The 21,113-nt window shown below is 39.0% G+C and overlaps 1 protein-coding gene across 2 annotated transcripts in view; it reads right to left on the bottom strand.

Moving 5' to 3' along the window:
- Positions 1-11,076: 11,076 nt before the first annotated feature.
- Positions 11,077-21,113, bottom strand: part of LOC137653783 (uncharacterized) — a 47,264-nt gene continuing 37,227 nt past the window's right edge. Inside the window, exons 13-14 of one of the 2 annotated variants that reach the window (XM_068387427.1) lie at positions 12,838-13,097; positions 11,077-11,624 (exon numbers count right to left, since the gene is read on the bottom strand). In XM_068387427.1, the coding sequence (XP_068243528.1) occupies positions 11,529-11,624; positions 12,838-13,097 (356 nt within the window). In that variant the 3' untranslated portion in view covers positions 11,077-11,528. The remainder of the gene's footprint in view (positions 11,625-12,837; positions 13,098-21,113) is intronic. The other variant, XM_068387428.1, reaches the window with a different exon arrangement.

Below are 21,113 nucleotides of genomic sequence, written 5' to 3'. Positions count from 1 at the left end.
TTCTCTTTTATAATGTTACCAGATCAAATAGTCCAAGGTAGGCTGTAGGCACACATGGGTGAACCTTTAACGTGGCCCACACACCAGGCAGAGTGCAGTCAGAGTGGTGTCAGGTAACATGGTCCCTGGTTAGACATACATCCAATGCCTCAACAAGGGGCATATGCACTTTGATCGTTTTCTTGGGCTGTCCTTGTCAATGACATCACCTATAGTGTAAAGACAATGTCTTCCACAATGTTTTCATTGTCATTTAATGCACTAATTCACAAGTTTATTTAATAACCATTGCTCATAAAAGACTTCTATGTATATTATTCAATTCAGAATTCTCCGACCTTCTTGCCAGTACAATACAATATATATGCCTATGTTCCATGTACTTTAATGTCATGATTTATATGTATGTAATCATTAGTCAAATCTGACTCGGCATACAGACGTTTGGTTCCTCAACCCGAGGTGCTACATTTCCGTCCACATGACTATGTAGTTCTGCTCAAGCAATAAATCAATTGGTATTCGGTTGTCTGTCACCTTATGTCCTCACAATACTTGTTATCGCCATCCACCCACTAAACTGGTAACAGTGTCTGCTTGCCGGGCACTTGTCCCTCGTATGTACGGGGTGCTCAAGAGGTTCCTGTTCAGAACCTTTAGTTTAATTCTGATATGACAAATTTGTAGATTATTTGCATTTTTCCTAACGATTCAAACCTTAGTTATTGATTAGGGGTATTGCTTCGCAGAGAGTAATACCCCTAATAAATAGAGTGGTTTGTATTTCAGATACAGAACAAATCAATATTAATATACAGAAAGTGTGAATGCCAAGACATTTAGATTAAATAAGTTGAATTTTAAATAATTAAAATGTAAGCAAACAATTTTTACCATCTAAAGGAATTCTAGAGATGTTAATGAATAAAAATACATGATAATATAGTACTGTATAAACAATAATAAAGGGATTTTGACGAAGGAAAAATCTATTTCTGGGGAGAGACCTGTGACGCCCGGCGAAAAAGTCCTTCTTTGTACTTTTTCTGATATAAATCTTCCAAATATACCAGAGAAAATTAAAAGCATGGAATGCAGAGGTTACAACCCTCGCGCGAGCACCTTGTTGGTGTCGTATATCTAACAAGGGCGTTTGTAAAACACTATTCACAGGCTGTCTTCCATTTAGATAATCCCTTCATCAAAGGGGGAGGGCCGTGACAGGCCCTAGAGAATACAGTTGGGTTACCCTACCGACCCCTACCACTCGCGCTCACCAGGTCATCCTTCTGCAAGAACATATGGCTTGGCAAGGAAAGGGTGGGTCCGTACAAAAATAATCGGGAAGGGTTTCGCCGGGCGTCACAGGTCTCTCCCCAGAAATAGATTTTTCCTTCGTCAAAATCCCTTTTCTGGGTCGACCTGTGACGGCCGGCGAAAAAGTACCAGAGAATGCCTTCCAAGCCCAATAAATTAATAACATAATGAGGAGAATACAATCACCATGTACGACAATACTATGATATAATAAAGTAATCGTCCAATTACCAACCAGCCAAATGACATAGGGAACGTAAGGTTAAATAATAATGACGACAAGGAACCAACTGAGTGTCGAATCGCAAAAGGCATCAAACCTTACATGTCTAAGTATATCTAAACATTAAAGGAACGGTAACTACAATAACAGTTAAACCATAGGAATTAAACATGGCAAATATCATAGGGCTAACGAACTACCAAGGAGAGCGGCGACGTGGTGTGAGTGGCGGGTAGGAGGGAGAAGAGAAGAGATGGAAGAAAGGAAGAAGAGGAGATTAATGGGGAGAGATAAGGCTCCCCTCTGCCATCGTCGGGTATTTAAGGGCCTGTAAGATCTTTAGATATTGGCGTTTGACAACTATAGGGGATTTCCAACTCGTATATTTTTTAAAATCATCAAAGTCCCTGTTCTGGAAGTCATTGTTGGAGGCATCTACTGTCCGTATATCATGAGCCTGGGGAAATGATTCCGGATTAGTATGTTTAATGAAGTAGAGGATTTGTTGCCTGATACCGTGAATGGAAATAGTACCTCCTTGTTCCCTGATAACCAAGGGGCCAGACGAGCGGGTGGCAGTTCTAGCTAAAAACGGGCTTGAGAGTGTGACTGTACACGGAGAAAAAACCTGGGGATGAAGAATAATCTTCCGAGGGGAGCACCTATTTTGCGGATCCTCATTTTTTAGCTAGGGAAGCTTTGTCTGCAAAAGGAGTACTTCGGCTGAAGGGAGGAAATCTATGTTTTCCGGGTTTCGTGAGAGAGCTGCTAGTTCTGATGTTCCATCACCTGAGGCCATAGCCGTTAGAAATAAAGTCTTCCTAAGAAGAGTGATATAAGAGCCGGATTCATTGTCCGTGTCCATCGCAAGTTTGAGAACACCATTCAGAGACCAAGAGTCCTTTTGTGGCCGAACCGAAGGTCGAAGCCTAGCACATGTTTTTGGTGTTGATGAGAAATAGGAATCAGCTAGGTTAATGTTGAACCCAACAAGGAAGATCTTCTTCAAAGCTGACTTGATGGTGGTTAAAGTGCTAACTGTTAGGCCTTTGACAAATAGGAGCCTCAAGAAAGAGATGGCTAAATGCGGGGACATACGAGTATGGTCTGCACTATTAGGGGACCTACTAGTTGTTAACGGCCGAATCATATTGGCGAATTGTCGAGTCCCTTTTGTCCCATTCGATGAAGAGATCGTTTCCGGTTCAATGTTCGCATCTCTACGAGTTGCCAACTTCCTGTAGTCCACAAAGTTAGAGTTTTGGCTATCCTTGAGTAATCTGACACAGTGAGTTTGGATACTCGGGTCAGTTTGAGGAACGGGATCCGGATGGGACTGAGTTTCAACTCGAGGAGGAGAGGAAACCAACTGTTCTTGGCCAGTGAGGTGGTACTAAAGCCACTGCGCCCCGGAAGGAGCGTAGTTTGTGTAAAAGTTTTTAGAAGATTCCCTGGGGGAGATAGGGAAATCTTCTTCTAATGGTTCCAATCCCGGGGTAATGCGTCCATGGCATAAGCCCGAGGGTCCAGGGTTGGGGTCACATAACAAGGAAGTTAGTGATTCATCTGAGTTGCGAATAGATCTACCTGGAGGCCTGGAACGAGCCTGAGTATCCACCGGAATGAAATTATGTCTAGAGACCATTCTGACTCCAGTGGATCCGTCCTGGATAGTGAGTCCGCTCTCACATTCTGGCCTCCCGCTAGGTGAGGTGCTGACAGGAACCAGTTCTCTTCTGTTGCCCAGGCGAAGATAGTGACCAGGATCTGATTCAGGTTGGGTGACTTGGATCCTCCCCTGTTGACGTAGTGTACTGCGTCTGTGCTGTCTGATACTACTCTGATGTGGGTCGACCTCGGAGGAGAGTCTCTCTTCAGGGTCAAGAACACTGCCATGGCTTTGAGAACAATGATACGGGACTGTTTCATGGAGAGTGACCAAGAACCTGAAACATCTGATGTTCGGAGTAATCCCCCCCATCCACTTAGAGACGCGGCTGTATGGAATGTCACTTGTGGAGGTGGGAATTGTAGAGGAACCGATTTGGAGAGGTCCTTCGGTTCGGACCATGGGCGTAGTCTCATTTTCAAGACAGAGGGGATCTTCGAGACCATGTCTCTTATAGGTACTGTAGCTCTCTTTCTCCTAACTCGATTGATGTCTTTGAGTTTGGCTTTTATTAGGAGATCTGTTACTGAAGTGAATTGGAAAGGTCCGAGGATACTTTCTAAGGCTCTTCGGACACCTGTTTGTGTTTGAGAATATTTTTTGATCTTGGAAACTATTCCTCTTACCTTTTGGAAGGGAGAGACAACGTGTGCTTCGAAAGGTCCCACTGAATGGCTAACCATTCTAAGCGGACTGATGGTTGCAGGCGAGATTTTTTGAAGATTGACCCGAAATCACAGGTTGTCGAGAAATTGAAGTAATTCCTTCGTAACTCTGTTGCCTTCTATGACCGGCCGGGCCCAAATGAACCAACCGGCCAGATAAGCAATGATCTGTATCTCTTGGTTCCTGAGTTGTTCTAACACTCTCTCTCCCAGTTTCGTGAATATCCTGGGATCAATGTTGAGGCCAAAGGGCATGTCTTGAACACAAAGGCTTTCCTGCTTAGGCGGAAACCCAGATAAGAAGAGAAGTTTCGAGCTATAGGCGCAAGATAATAGTCGTCGGTAAGATCGACAGAGGTGGTGACGGTCCTACGGGGAAGTAAGGTCCGTACCTGAGAGATAGTCAACATCCGGAACTTGTCGCAGAGAATGTAAGAGTTTAGCTTGACAAGTCCAGGTCCACTCTCAATGCCGACAAGCCTTTCTTCGGAATTGTGAACAGGTGGCTTTGGAACTTCAGTGATCGATCCCGTTTGATTGCTTCTTCTTGAGTAACCCTGTGGTGTACTCTTTCAGGATGGGAGTGGATTTCTGGGAGAAGGTCACTGGTGGAGGAGGAGGACCTTGTGGCCATTTTCACCTCAAACCTTTAGAGATTACGCTATGAGCCCACAGACCGAAGGTCCAATGGTCTCGAAAGTGGTAAAGTCTACCCCCTACCGGGACCACCGCGTTGTGAGGGGGTGAATCTAGGTACTTTCCTTCTCCGAGCCCCCTTTTTCCTAGGTCCGCCTCGATGGCGAGACTGTCTTCTACTCCTGTAGCTTCCTCTCTGGTGTCCACGAGAGGAGCCTGAGGGTTCGGATCTAGGGCTGTATGCAGGTAAAACATCCCAACGGGGTTGGGCTGTGTACCTGGGGAATCAGTGAGGTAGACCACCTGATGAGGGGATTTGGATGCATAGACGTCGAATCAGAGGAAGGCTGTGATGACGAGTGGGTAACCGACTATCGATTCCTGTCTGATAGAGGCCTCAGACAGAACGTATTTCCCACAACTAACCCGATCAGACCATCAAACGTGTAGGTCGAATTGGAAGGGCAGATCTTGGAATTATCGTACCCCCCAGACTGACAACATCCTGGTCCAGACAGATCGGGCCTGCCCTTTAGGAAATAATACTGTTACCTTCGGTACCTTGTCTAACCTAACCAAGGCAATCTCTTTCAATCGAACGAATCCGTTGAACGGGAATTCTAGTACCTGGGAGTAAAATCTAGGTCCCCCAGAGGGAGGACGTCTATGCCATCCAGATTTATGGTACCATCTATATATGGAACATGTAAGGCAAATCTCTATGCGTTGTTTTTATCGAAGGAGGTTACTTCGATATGCCTGGGGCTGTAGGGGGAAACTTCCGAGTTCCTGAACGGATCCGACTCACTACCATACTTTTGAGCTCCGTCATAGCCCCTTGGTTTTCCCTAGAATGTGTTGCTTTTAGCAGTCACGGTTTATGCAGGGTAACATGAACATCAGGATCCATTAAGGGTCCTAGGTCGGTGACGTAGGTAATTGCAAAGCTGAAGGCTCAAAACTCATCCCCACCTACCTGCCCGTCCATGGGGTCGTCGTCCAACCTTAGAGAGGACACTCTGAGGAGATAGGGACCTCTAGATGGAGCATTTCTTCCCAACCTTGATACCCAAGGGCGGAGAGCCTCTCTTGCAGGCCAGAGAGATTCATCATCATCCTGACGGGAACCATGTAGGCGAACCTTCTGTAACAGAAAGGGGACATAAGTCTGGATGTTCCTTGAACTTTGGTTAGTGATCCTATTCACAGGCTGGGATCAGCTGTATAACTCATAAAAATCAATTTTAAAGAAAAGTCATTTAATGTACTATCTTTTGGGGTATAGTTCGACACTTGTATTCATGAAATGTGACACTGTTGGCGCATCCGCCACAGGTTGGCCACCCCTGACTCAGACGTTCAGAACCGGGTCTAACATTATTTACTGGCTATTAGTATTCTATTGATTCATCTGTTCACTGACCAGAGTTTCAAGGAACAGTAGATAGCCTCTCATGGCATGGTTAGTCTCGACCCGGCCCTTCATTAGAAGGGGCCAACGTTCGGTTCCCAGTACTGAGTGGAAACTTATTTCTATTTGAACACTATGTTGTATGGATATTTATTCATATTTAGGCATAGTTAGAATTGAATATGCATAAATAAAGGCATAATCAATTTATTTCTATTTGAATACGATGTTGTATGAATATTTATTCATATTTAGGTATAGTTAGAATTGAATATGCACAAATATAGGCGCAATCAATTTATTTCTATTTGAACACTATGTTGTATGGATATTTATTCATATTTAGGCATAGTTAGAATTGAAAATGCATAAATATAGGCATAATCAATTTATTTCTATTTGAACACGATGTTTTATGGATATTTATCCATATTTACACATAGTTAGAATTAAATATATGCATAAATATAGGCATAGTTATGTTCATATATTTTTATTAGGACTTTCAAGAATAACTAATGAATATTACCAACGCAAATTCAAAGTGTCATTAAAGTAAGTACAGTTTACTTTGTATTCATGTTAAATCCTTTCCTTTACAGCAAAACAAGAGATTGGCCACCCGTGGTCTGAGTGATCTCTGTCTACCGGAGCTCCGGTAACAATCCCCGGTACAAAGGTCCGTCATAGTGACAACGTGAACACCAGAGGAAAACTAATATTAACCTCAATGCTGATCGCCTGTACGATATCCGGTTAAGCCGGAGATTCGATGAAAAGGATCGTAATAACGATATTGTGATTATTCATGAAAAAGGGTTCATACCCTGATTCTGATCGTCTGATTGATCTCTGTTTGTAACGGAGAACTAGTGACAAAGGTCCGTCATCGTGAAAACGTGATCCTCAGCGGTACGATAACATTCTCTAATACTGAATGTTTGTGTTATCTCCAGTGAAGCCGGAGATTCGATGAAAAAGGGACCGTAATAATGAAACTGTGAAGTCTTCATCGGTATCACATTGTTAACTCCGGTTCTGGCCGTCTGCTTGATCTCTGTTTGTACCGGAGATCCGGTAGCAAAGGCCCGTCACCGTGATATCGTGACCGTTCACGGTACGATAACATTAACCTCAATGAATGATTGTGTTATCTCCCGTGAAGCCGGCCGTAACGGTGTAATTATGATCAAACATGACAAAGGTTCGTGTGTAAAAGGCTTCAGCCGGAGTCCGAGTGCCGGATTTCACCGTTGCACTCCAAAAATCTGCTCCTGTACGTTAACTAGTTCTCACCCAATGAGTATCCATATAGCGGAGCATAACTCAAGGCGGAGCTAAGCATAACTCAAGGCGGAGCTAAGGGTGTCGGTATAAAACGACCCCAATTAATGACTCATACACTAACGTACCTATTAATAGTGTTAGCTATATTAACAGTAACCACATCAATAAAAACGTTTATAATATTAAACGTACTATCATCAACTCTGAGACTAAGAGGAGGCCTGAATAACTTGTGATCGTATAAAAACGGAGAACGGGAAATTCACCTCTCTTACTCGAGCTAACAAAGAAAACGAGAGAAGGGATAACTCATATCCGTAGAACAGGGAACGAGCAGTCTCTGTTTTCGCTCTCAAGGTTACATAATAAAAAACTAACATCACACAATAAAACAAGAAAATTAATAAAATTGATTGCTTTTCTTAGTAATTGTAATAACCAAGAACGAAGAATAATGACAACGTAACAAATAAACAAGGATATAGTCTAAATCGAAGCCACTGAGGCGAGTACAAACTAACAGACTAAATCGCTAAACTTTAATTCGCTATTCTTAAATCGCTATTCTTCGTAGGTCCAAATTGGACTTGCAAGCAAATAAATACCATAGTAAAAATTAATGATAACACAAAAAGGCCATAAAACGTAAGTGATATAACCTAGATGACAGAGTACCAGATGGGCAAAAATAACTAGAATATTTACCGAAGCGAACATAACCCAAAATGGCTGCCGATACCTCGGCAGGACAATCGCTTCCAAAACTAAAAACCACCATATTGGAAACAGAACAAATGCCCGGTACTGTCAAAAGCTGCCAAAACAAACTATGGTACTTAACATTGGTAAGGGTGAAGTAGCAACGTCAGTCATGTTGAATTAACGACAATCACTTCGAAAAACACTGGGCAAAACACTTATCAACTTTGCGGGCAAGTCCAAAACAGAAGGATGACCTGGTGAGCGCGAGTGGTAGGGGTCGGTAGGGTAACCCAACTGTATTCTCTAGGGCCTGTCACGGCCCTCCCCCTTTGATGAAGGGATTATCTAAATGGAAGACAGCCTGTGAATAGTGTTTTACAAACGCCCTTGTTAGATATACGACACCAACAAGGTGCTCGCGCGAGGGTTGTAACCTCTGCATTCCATGCTTTTAATTTTCTCTGGTATATTTGGAAGATTTATATCAGAAAAAGTACAAAGAAGGACTTTTTCGCCGGCCGTCACAGGTCGACCCAGAAAATACAAATGACAATATGAGGCAACAACTAATGTCTTAACCAAACTGAATAATTAAATTCTTGCTCGATGCTAAAACCATCAACCTGTCTGGTATACAGACACTAACCTTGTCCCGCTGGTGACTGTTTTTAAGTATCATACATGTAAAGATATAAAACCAGAGGTAATTACCAGACTATCACAGTACATATGACATTAACTTTTACTTTCATAAAATAGCTTTGAAGACTAAATACTTTAACAAGAAATTATAAAATTCCCATAACCTTTATCAAGTTAATAATGTTTATTTGTTACCAGTCATAAATCCTCATACAATTGGGTTCTAATTCTAGTCATGAAGAATATAAAAATGCACCCAAATTTATCCTTAATTATTCAGATAAATTAAAATCAATAACTTATTGAAGATGTTCTCTTGACCTGAAAGCAACTTTATGCGATTTAAAAATTGACAAAATAGGAAGGGTCATTTACCTTGGAACAAAAGAATCGATGTTTACAGGTATGGACGGGCAGGCAATAGTTCTGTTTCAGAATTTGACGAGCTTACTTTAGTTTATAATTCCGATACGTAACAAGGTTGTTAAGTCGATAAGGCACCATGCGCAGTTTTAAATATCTATTTACCATTCAATCTATAATTCTTTATAAGTAGTGTTTTCATAATACCGATTGTACTCTACACTTTCTTATATTTGTAAGTTTCTTTAAAAGCCGCAAACTCAAGACTTTCTTATATTTAAAAATTTCTTTAAAAGCCGCAAACTCTACGTTAAATTTATGTATACCAGAGATGATTTGAATAAGTCCTTCCACCGAGCCCGAACTAGACTTAAAAAGAAATTCCTACATAGGAATTCCAGTGTTTACTGAAAACATAGTAATTGTATGTTGAATTAACCTTTGTAATTATTGTACTTTGAGTCAATTTCCTCTTTGCAACACCACTCAATAATTACCTTTTCAAATTGCATCCATGTCTCGGAATTAAAAACATGACAATCGTAAGAGATAACCTCACGACACCCAAGTAAATTTTCCTTCCGTGCATGTGTGTTTCCTCTGTAATAATACCAAATGCATTAAAATGCATGAAAAATTAGTTTCTTCAAAGAAGCAAAATGAAAGCTATGAACAAATAAAGTTAAGATATATAGTATTAATCTCTCACATAAACAACTTTTATAATTAATATAATGGCCTTCTCAACAAAAACAATTTGCAATAAGACATAAGTCTCCATGAAGTATGAAAAATAACTCTCATACTAAAATTACTTTAGTACTGTACTTACCTAAGAGTCCTACGCTATTCATTCTCTCAATGTAAAAGTTTGTCCGTCATGAAATATAAATTCTTATAAAGATGTACGTAGTACTAGGCATGCAGTTAATTCCAAGTCTTGCCTTCTCCATTTTAAGGCTTAGCACTACACAGTATTCTAGAAGTTTTATTCCAGCTGTGACCAGATTTGGGAATGATCTTCCAAATCTGGCAGTTGAATTGGAGGAACTTTAAAAGTTCAAACTTGTAGCGAATGATTTATATTGAACGGGTATACATAAGCCTCTCTTCATAGTTTATATATGAAAAATCTATTTTAACATTTTTATTGATTTTTAAGATATTCTATATTTCTTATTCATTACCTCTGTTCTTAAAATATTCTATCTTCCCTTGTTTCCTTTCCTCACTGGGCTATTTTCCCTGTTGGAGCCCTTGGTCTTATAGCATCCCGATTTCCCAACTAGGGTTGTTGCTTAGCAAGTAATAATGATAATAATAATTGGTTTCCAATCCTTGCTGGGATAATTTTCCTGTTGAAGCCTAGGGATTGTAGCATCCTGCTTTTACAACTAGGTTTGCAACTAGGCTAAGAATAATATGAAACTGCCACCATCCTGATTTCTCATTCTTCTGAGAACTAAGAATCGCAAAGAAAAATAAAAACCAGTGTGAGTGGGGAAAATGATAGGAACTTACATATTTCTCAGGTAAGTACTGAAACAGTTAAATATAACAATTGTGTTTATTTCAAAGAAAATTTCCCGAAAATCATGTGCTGAATACTTCATTGCCCCGCTAAGAGGGACTGAAGTTGGATTTTTTTTGGCTGTTTACATTAAAAAACCTCCTTAGAATGAGAAAAACCTTATTATCAAGCTGTCTAATCAGACCACTGTGTTAATTCTAGTTTCATGAGGATTGTTCCTAAAGAAGTACAATGAAATAACTGAAAATTAAAGCAAAACTGAACCGAAGGTAAGAAGACACAAGAGATAAAACTGTAGTTAACCCTTTTACCCCCAGGCTACTTGGAAATTTCCAACCCTTAACCACCAGGGGGTTATTTTTTTCCCAGCACATAATTGCTCTAACAGCCTTAATTTTTGTCATAGAGAGGTCAGGTTGGTCTCATTCTCTTGGAAAATGCCTGAATTTTCTCAAAAAATTATCAATATGAAAAAAAAAATTTTTATAGCATTTTTTTGCAAGGACGTACCGGTACGTCCATAGGGGTAAAGGGATGGCTTTTGTGAAACGTACCAGTACGTCCATAGGGGTAAAGGGATGGCTTTTGTGAAACGTACCAGTAGTTAAAAGGGTTAATAACATCCATAGATACCTTAAAACTTATTATTTCTATGTCAGACTCTTAGAGTACAGGAAATATTTATTATTACCTAAAAACATCAAGAGTTAACACTCAGTAAATTCATCAATGAATTGACCACTGTCAGTAAAAGCTCTGATGCAGACATATAACAACGTTTTGTTCACTCATGACTTAAGTGTAGCTTCGTGGTAGAATACAGCAATGCAAAACTAAAGACAATATTCTAAACACAAAGAAAAATTATAAACCCAAAGAAAAAAAAAAACAATCTTACACATACATACAATACTGAATCATACAAAATATGACAGCACAGTTAAATTGACCACGATAAAAAAAACAAATATGGTACATCTGATGCTCAAAAAATAGATGAGCAGTTCTACTTAAATGTCAACATCTGAAACGGTACAATAATCAAAGGCAATGTTCCGACTTCGGGCCGCGCTTTCGTCTTTCTAGTCGTCATCCGATCCACTTTCGATGTCCTCCTCCTGCCTCTCCTCCGACCTATCCTCTCTCTCCGAGGTCTTGGCATCGTAGTCGGCATCATCCTGTGGGAGAATAATAAGAACAAATAGATTGTTTATAAATTAATAACCTTCCGGCAACTATGGGAATAATTTCTAGATATAATATATGCTGTACATATACTGACACTGAAGTACGTGGAAGTTCGCATTTACTTCACTTCTACATATATACAATATGGACTAACTTTGTAAACAAATGACTTGTAGAGTTTATGTAAATAATATTAGCACCATAAGTGCATTAGAACTCATGAATAAATACTCAGACTCTCATACATTCTGTAGGTATAATATAAAGACCACCAACAGCAAGGTTCTGAATCTGCCCATATCAAACAAGTGGTGTAAACTCGCCCATAAGTGGACTCTGCCTTACCCAAAATCTCTTAATATAGAGTGTCTATCAACCCAACACAAGCAAGGTAAGAAACTCAAAATTGATGCTGCTGATACGGCGATGGGTGAATTACTTAACCAATGCACGGTTGCAGAAAATCAGGAGGTGGTGGTATGGAATTTGTGCCGGCCCCTTTGACACTCGGATACAACAGGGAGTGTAAGTGAAGTATGAGCTATTTAACAGTATAATTAAATGTGGAAGTTACAAGGTTGCCTTCTGTTCTATGCACATTTTACATAGCTTGTGATAACTCTACATGTGATGAGCATTGATTGATATTACACATTACATTGTGCACCCCTTTGGATTACAATGTTATCGAAAAAATTGGCAGCCTGTTTATGTTTTTAGTATAGAAAATGTGATATCTAAATATTTCCTCATTACTAAGAACATACTGTGTAAATTTAAGGTACTATACTGCAGTCAAGATACACAAGTGATGAATTTAACACTTGCACAGACCTTCATTGGTGTGGTGATATTACAGTATAATTTGTTTATATATGGAGTCATAACTTCTATTAGCCAATGTAATATAAAAATATAACATCAGAAAGATTTCTACATAAGAAAAATAACCTCGAGGTATTATGACATACAGTGAATAAAATAGAATACAGTATAAGTAGAAATGCGTTAGATTCTGGTCGACAGCGGCCCAAATCCTCTACAATACCGTACCATCAAAGAGTTTGATTTCTCCCTCTCAAAACTTTTCCGATTAAAAAGATCGTCACATTTCTATTTGGAACATGGCTTAATTTAGCTTAAAAAAAACCGGTTTGCTTGAAAATCATTCAAATTTTAGAAAAAAAAAAAGCTAGGACCTACTTTGCCATCATCGGACCCTCCTACTTCTTCCCGTTCATCCGCGGATTCGTCGTCGGAATTTTCTCTCTCCGCTATTTCCATCTTGCCTTCCTCGTCACCGCTATCTTCTTTGCCCTCGGTGTCCATCTTCTCGTGGTCCTTCTCAACGTCGCTTCTGGTTCCGGCAGTACGGCTTCCCTTGTCGCCGTCTTCCTTCATTATTTCACCTGTTAGGGATGAGTTCTGACTCTTCACATTTGGAAGGTACATTGACACCACATCTGAGTAACAAAATAAAATACTTGACAATAAAGTCTTCCGATATTCAGAGTCCATGACTCGCATGAAGTCTGGAGGGAAAAAAAAGGGAGAAATAAAGTGCACACAAAATAAACACATCTAAGCAAACAAAATAAGCGTTCAACCCTTTTACCCCCAATGGACGTACTGGTACATTTCACAAAACTCATCCCTTTACCCCCATGGACGTACTGGTACGTCCTTGCAAAAAACTGCTATTTACATTTTTTATTGCATATTTTTGATAACTTATGAAAAACTTCAGGCATTTTCCAAAAGAATGAGATCAACCTGACCTCCCTATGACAAAAATTAAGGCTGTTAGAGCAATTTAAAAAATATATACTGCAAAATGTGCTTGGAAAAAAAAAACGCCTGGGGGTTATGGGTTGGAAAGTTCCAAATAGCCTGGGGGTAAAAGGGTTAAAGATATTGTACGACAAATAATGGAAGCCAAAACGTAAAATCAAACAAATATAAAAAAATGGTGTAAGCAGAAACAACTCAAATCTAAAAGTGCAATGTAACTTTGATATTTTGGAATGAAGCTTTCACTTTTGAATGTGACATCAAACTTTACATTTTAAAATACATGTGATAAATCAAACATTGTTGAAAATATTTGAATCAACAAAAATAATTCATATAAAAGTGCTCAAATAAGCAGTGGTTAGATGCAATAACTCCCCAATAAGCAGATATGAGGTTTTGAACATGCACTATTTAATTACACACTACAAAAGTACAAAAGAGAAACTAGCAAACCAGAGCTTAAAAAAAAAAAAAAAAAAAAGTTGACATGCAAAGAATAAGCAACATATCATGATGCTTCTCCTCCTCCTTGTTACGATATATTTTCTTTTCAACTAACACTATATATATATATATATATATATATATATATATATATATATATATATATACATAGATAGAGAGAGAGAGAGAGAGAGAGAGAGAGAGAGAGAGAGAGAGAGAGAGAGAGAGAGAGAGAGAGAGAGAGACTCAAATTGAATTGCTACATCAGTTGGTATCTTAATTTTAACCATTTTTTTTAACAGCAATTAAAAAAAAATAAGATGCTGACCAATGTACGTGTCAAGTTGAAAAGAAAATAAATTGTAATAAGAACCTATAAAAAAACAATATTAATACATCATGAATATATCTCTATAATCTATAACAAATCACTTGAACAATATTTATTAACATTACTACATGATACGACTTTCTACCAGGGCTGGAAAAAATTTAAATACTATAATTCCACAACAAAATCGCACTCCCCAAAAGTTCAGCTGAGTTCCACAAGGCACTAGAAGAGCTGAAAGACCCAGGCCTACATGGCTGAGGACTATGAAGCGTGAAGTAAGAGATAATGAATGGAGAAATATTGAATTAAAAGCTCAAGACAAAGACGACTGGCGAAATCTGACTGAGGCCCTTTGCGTCAAAAGGCGTAAGTGGAGATGATGATACTTCCACAAATGCCCTATCAATAGAGGAGGCCTATTGCTCAACTCAAGAGTAGAAATTCAAAGTTGGACAGCAAACTAGGATGTAAACAAAGTACAAGATTGAGGGCAATGTAGTTGTAAGCTATAGAGGAACTAAATGGACTCTGCAAGAAACCTTTAGCATCTCAAAGATGGTTCAGTACTCTTCTAAAGAGAGAATGAGAACAGAGATTAATGGTGAAAGGTAATTATCATGAAGTTGTTAAGTATATCATGAAATTTCAGGATGGAATTTAAATTGGTTGAAACATCATTAAGAATGAGAAAGATGGAAGCGTAGAGAACCAAGTTACAATTTCCGCTACACAAGGCAATACACCGAACCAGTTGAGCAGTAAAAAAGGAAGCTGCACCATAGATGTAAAATAGAAAAATATCCTGACCACTGGTACATAAAAATTTCCCATTAACACAGAGGGAAAGACTTCAAGTGGGTATATAAGGCATGTACTTCTCTATGCAGCAGACACATTGGAACTGACAAGTGAAAAGTTGAAAGCCTTTGACCTTAAAAGAGTTAGAGATGGTTTGACCAAGTTATGAGAAGAGATTAGGAACATATGGTCAGAAAAATAACCGATTTGGAAGTGGAAAAACAATGACATAAAAACCTATATGAACAATTATTTTTAGTTTGCTCCTCCAAGTAAGATCACAAAAACAGTAATGAACTCGTTCTCTTTTTGTCCTATGATAAGTAATACGCAAAAGCTTGAAATTATTCTCAAGAGTTTCCTTACAATCTAAAATAGCAATATTTTATCATATTTCAAAAAGGTACAATACAAAGAACATAGATTCTACTTCCACAATTAAGGCAACTGATTAGAAACCCAGTAGAAATTTAAATACTTTACAAGGAAAATAGCTTAGCTTCAGTGCATGACCAACATTCTCTAGAATAGCAACATACAGTACATACAAGATTTGAAAAAAAAAATACTGAAACAAATCTCAAACTGATAAATAGACAGTAAATAAAAATAATAAAAAACAAACATTACATAAAGCAAAATTGGATGCAAGTCACTAAGGCCTACAATAAAAACCTCAAACTTGATCAATTCCTATTGCTATAATGACAAATTGGATTAAAGTTTTCTTACGAAATGCAAATAAGTTAATTGGCAACGGATAGTGACACTTGTGAAATTAATGTCTGTACGTACATCAAAAGAGCAAAAAATATTTCTGAATGAGAAATCAAATGGACAAACTTTATATTTTGGGTAGAGTAAATCAATGGGTGCGATGGAATTTTTAGATTCACCGGCAAATAAAGTATGCTAACATATAAAATAAGAATTTCATAATGATACTCGTTAAAAACCTATTTCAAATTATTCCATGAGACAAAAAACAAAAGAATTATTATTAATTGGAATAAGAATAATGTTTGAAGCTCATATTTGGTACACCAAGCAAGCGTAAAGATAAACGCAAGCGTAAAGATAAACGCAAGCGTGAAGATTGTAACCAAGTTGTTAGTTTTTTTTTTAGCAAAAGCATTAATTTTTTGGCGAAAGCATAAAAGCAGGCAGCAAATACTACTCATAAACCAAAACAGGAAATGTTATCAAAATTCTTTGAAACATTAGTAGATATAATATATCTATTTACAATTAGGTTCAGAATGTGCTATGCAAAATAAAAGTTTATCAATTCTGAATATGAATGAATAATACTTTCCCTTTCTTGAGAAAAACAGCCACAATAACTATTTCTCCTCCTGATACTATCATCATAAAAGGTACTTAGCTGGGTAGAACGTTAGTGACACGATACATTATCTTCATTATTTCCCCTGATGACTAACTCTCATGTCAAGTTAACCCTTATACCCCCAATGGACGTACTGGTACATTTCACAAAACTCATCCCTTTACTCCCATGGACGTACTGGTACATTTCACAAAACTCATCTCTTTACCCCCAATGGACATACTGGTACATTTCACAAAACTCATCCCTTTACTCCCATGGACGTACTGGTACATTTCACAAAACTCATCTCTTTACCCCCAATGGACATACTGGTACATTTCACAAAACTCATCCCTTTACCCCCTTGGACGTACCGGTACGTCCTTGCAAAAAACTGCTATTTACATTTTTTTTGCATATTTTTGATAATGTTATGAGAAACTTCAGGCATTTTCCAAAAGAATGAGACCAACCTGACCTCTCTATGACAAAAAATAAGGCTGTTAGAGCAATTTAAAAAAAATATATTGCAAAATGTGCTTGAAAAATAAAAACGGCTGGGGGTTAAGGGTTGGAAAGTTCCAAATAGCTTGGGGGTAAAGGGTTAATTACACAGCAAAAATAACCCGAGGTATTGCAGTCATTAGCAACAATAAAAAAAGTTTCTAATGGAATTTAAAGATGAAAACCAATGAGAATTGTATACCCGATTTATTAAGAACCCATAATTGTTATGACTTTAATAGGGGCACGTCTTATTTCCCACAGGTTTTTAAAGCACAAAAATAAATAAAAACAACACTTAAAATATATTATTTATTTCTGGACCTACCTGATGTTCATATACCATTGTCTCTAGCAGCTCAGTTTATAGACATTTATGCCTAAAATTAATAAAACAAATTACGTCTTAGTATTTCCTTTAACTCGGGCACACTACTCTATCTGATTTCTCTTCCTCTTGTTTTGTTAAAGTTTTTATAGTTTATATAGGAGATATTTATTCTAATGTTGTTACTGTTCATAGAATATTTTTTTCTTGTTTCCTTCCCTCACTGGGCTGTTTTCCCTGTTGGAGCCCCTGGGCTTATAGCCTCCTGCTTTTCCACGGTTGCAGTTTAGCAAGTAATAATAATAATAATAATAATAATTTTGGGGGGTCGCCGACATCAAACAAATGAAACAGAAAAGGGGACCTCTCCTCTCTACGTTCCTTCCAGCCTGTCTACTGAATTAATAAAATACACTAGCGGTTAATGGCAAGAAGCGAAGCTGTGATACCCGAAGGTTCTCTGGTTCTCTGTTACTATGGTACTGCAGCCTCGAAGTCTAAACTCTTCACTATCCCCGATATCACGTCAGTGAGGAGAAGGCGTGTATGAACATCAGGCAAGTATAGAAATAAATATAACTATCAAAATTTAGTTTACTTCTATAAACACCAGCTTCCACCTTCCAACAGAGGTGAAGGAAGGGAATAGGTAAATTATAGAATTAAAATAAATTATATATTAAAAAATTAACTGGGCTAGATTCCTGGTAACAATCCTTGAAATACAGGACTAAAGATTTTGTTTCCTGAAGATATTCTAACTGCAGTGTTTCGAAATTATGAAAATTTTAAATTAATTAAACTTAAAAATAGTTAAAAGGCCTAATTGCCAACATCCGCTACTGTACCTTGAGCCCAGCATAAATAGAGTATTTGGAAATTTTGAAAATAGTAAAATAACAGAGCTCATAAAAAGTTAGAAGGCCGAAATTGCCAACATCCACTATAGGACCTTGAGCGCAGCTTAAATACAATATTTGGAAATTTTCAAAATAGTAAAATAACTGAGCTCAAAAAAAGTTAAGAGGCCAAATAGCCAGCAAGTACTATAGGACCTTGAGCCCAGCATAAATACGGTATTTGGAAATTTTGAAAATAGTAAAATAACAGAGCTCATAAAAAGTTAGAAGGCCCAATTTGCCAGCATCCACTATTGGACCTTGAGCCCAGCATAAATAAAGTATTTTGAAATTTTGAAAATAGTAAAATAACAGAGCTCATAAAAAGTTAGAAGGCCGAAATTGCCAGCATCTACTATAGGACCTTAAGTCCCACATAAATAGAGTATTTGGAAATTTTGAAAATAGTAAAATAACAGAGCTCATAAAAAGTTAGAAGGCCCAATTTGCCAGCATCTATTATAGGACCTTAAGTCCCACATAAATAGAGTATTTGGAAATTTTGAAAAATGTTATTTTCATTAGTAAAATAAATTTTTGAATATACTTACCCGGTGATCATATAGCTGTCAGCTCTGCTGCCCGACAGAAAAACCTAAGGACAAAATACGCCAGCGATCGCTATACAGGTGGGGGTGTACATCAACTGCGCCATCTGTCGAGCAGGTACTCAAGTACTCCATGTCAACACAGAACCAATTTTCTCCTCGGCCCACTGGGTCTCTATTGGGGAGGAAGGGAGGGTCCTTTAATATATGATCACCGGGTAAGTATATTCAAAAATTTATTTTACTAATGAAAATAACATTTTTCAATATTAAACTTAGCCGGTGATCATATAGCTGATTCACACCCAGGGGGGTGGGTAGAGACCAGCATTACATGTTGACATTATTATGAGCTAAGTATTTTGTATTTCATTTTAGCAGTTATTCAAAATAACAAACATAAAATAAATAAGTACCTGGTAAGGAAGTCGACTTGAACAATTACTCTGCCTTTTTAAGTACGTCTTCCTTACTGAGCCTCGCGATCCTCATAGGATGCTGAGGGACTCCTAGGAGCTGAAGTATGAAGGGTTGCAACCCATACTAAAGGACCTCATCAAAACCTCTAATCTAGGCGCTTCTCAAGAAATGACTTTGACCACCCGCCAAATCAAGTAGGATGCGAAAGGCTTCTTAGCCTTCCGGACAACCCAAAAACAATAATAAAACATTTCAAGAGAAAGATTAAAAAAGGTTACGGAATTAGGGAATTGTAGTGGTTGAGCCCTCACCCACTACTGCACTCGTTGCTACGAATGGTCCCAGAGTGTAGCAGTTCTCGTAAAGAGACTGGACATTCTTAAGATAAAAAGACGCGAACACTGATTTGCTTTTCCAATAGGTTGCGTCGAATATACTTTGCAGAGATCTAATTTGTTTAAAGGCCACGGAAGTTGCGACAGCTCTAACTTCGTGTGTCCTTACCTTCAGCAAAGCTTGGTCTTCCTCATTCAGATGGGAATGAGCTTCTCGTATTAACAGTCTGATAAAATAGGATAAAGCATTCTTTGACATAGGCAAAGATGGTTTCTTAACTGAACACCATAAAGCTTCAGACGGGCCTCGTAAAGGTTTTTAAATAGAACTTAAGAGCTCTTACAGGACATAAGACTCTTTCTAGTTCATTTCCAACCATACGATAAGTTTGGAATATCGAACGATATTGGTCAAGGCCGAGAAGGCAGCTCGTGTTTGGCTAGAAAACCAAGTTGTAGAACATGTAGCCGTTTCGGATGAGAATCCGATGTTCTTGCTGAAGGTATGAATCTCACTGACTCTTTTAGCTATGGCTAAGCATATCAGGAAAAGAGTCTTAAAGGTGAGATCTTTCAGGGAGGCTGATTGTAGTGGTTCGAACCTGTCTGACATAAGGAATCTTAGTACCACGTCTAAATTCCAACCAGGTGTAACCAAACGACGCTCCTTCGTGGTCTCAAAAGACTTAAGGAGGTCCTGTAGATCTTTATTGTTGGAAAGATCTAAGCCTCTGTGACGGAAGACTGATGCCAACATGATTCTGTAACCCTTGATAGTGGGAGCTGAAAGAGATCGTTCTTTCCTCAGATATAAGAGAAAGTCAGCTATTTGAGTTACAGAGGTACTGGTCGAGGATACTGATACTGACTTGCACCAGTTTCGGAAGATTTCCCACTTCAATTGGTAGACTCTAAGGGTGGATGTTCTCCTTGCTCTAGCAATCGCTCTGGTTGCCTCCTTCGAAAAGCCTCTAGCTCTCGAGAGTCTTTCGATAGTCTGAAGGCAGTCAGACGAAGAGCGTGGAGGCCTTGGTGTACCTTCTTTACGCGTGGCTGACGTAGAAGGTCCACCCTTAGGGGAAGTGTTCTGGGAACGTCTACTAGCCATCGAAGTACCTCGGTGAGCCATTCTCTCGCGGGCCAGAGGGAAGCAACTTGCGTCAACCTTGTCCCTTCGTGAGAGGCGAACTTCTGCAGTACCTTGTTGACAATCTTGAACGGATGACAGTGTCCCTACCAGACTCATCCACAGCCTGACTGGGCAGCGTTCCTTCTTCAGCATCTTCTGGATGGATAGCAGGGCTGGGGGTTGATCGTCTTGTTCAGCAACGTCATCAGAGGGTTCCTCATCCGAAACTGATGAGGAAACGGCAACGGAGTGGGCAACGTCTGACTCGCTGAATCCGGTCGCACTGGTGGATGCGTGACGGAGCCGGACGCAATATCATGGCACTGCTGCACAGTCTGTGAACTGTCAACAACCATGGGTGCGCGAGGAAGTACAGCGTCAACCCGAAACTGTCTAGACTGTCTGGGTTGTGCAGTCAACACCCTACCGGGTTGCTGAGGTTGACGCACTGCGTCACAACAAGTCACCTCTGCTGGTTGTTGAACGTCTTCCTAGTGACACACTGAACGTCAACAACCACCTCCGAGCGTCGCTTAACGTCAACGTGCGACTGGCAACCCACACTGGGTCGCATCGGTGGAGGAACCACCTCAACTGGCAGACGCGAGTAGGATAC

This window comes from Palaemon carinicauda, chromosome 14 (assembly GCF_036898095.1).
Source record: "Palaemon carinicauda isolate YSFRI2023 chromosome 14, ASM3689809v2, whole genome shotgun sequence".
Taxonomy (NCBI): Eukaryota; Metazoa; Arthropoda; class Malacostraca; order Decapoda; family Palaemonidae; genus Palaemon; species Palaemon carinicauda.
The sequence above is the reverse complement of the archived record's forward strand: the minus strand, read 5'-3'. Positions and strand labels throughout refer to the sequence as shown.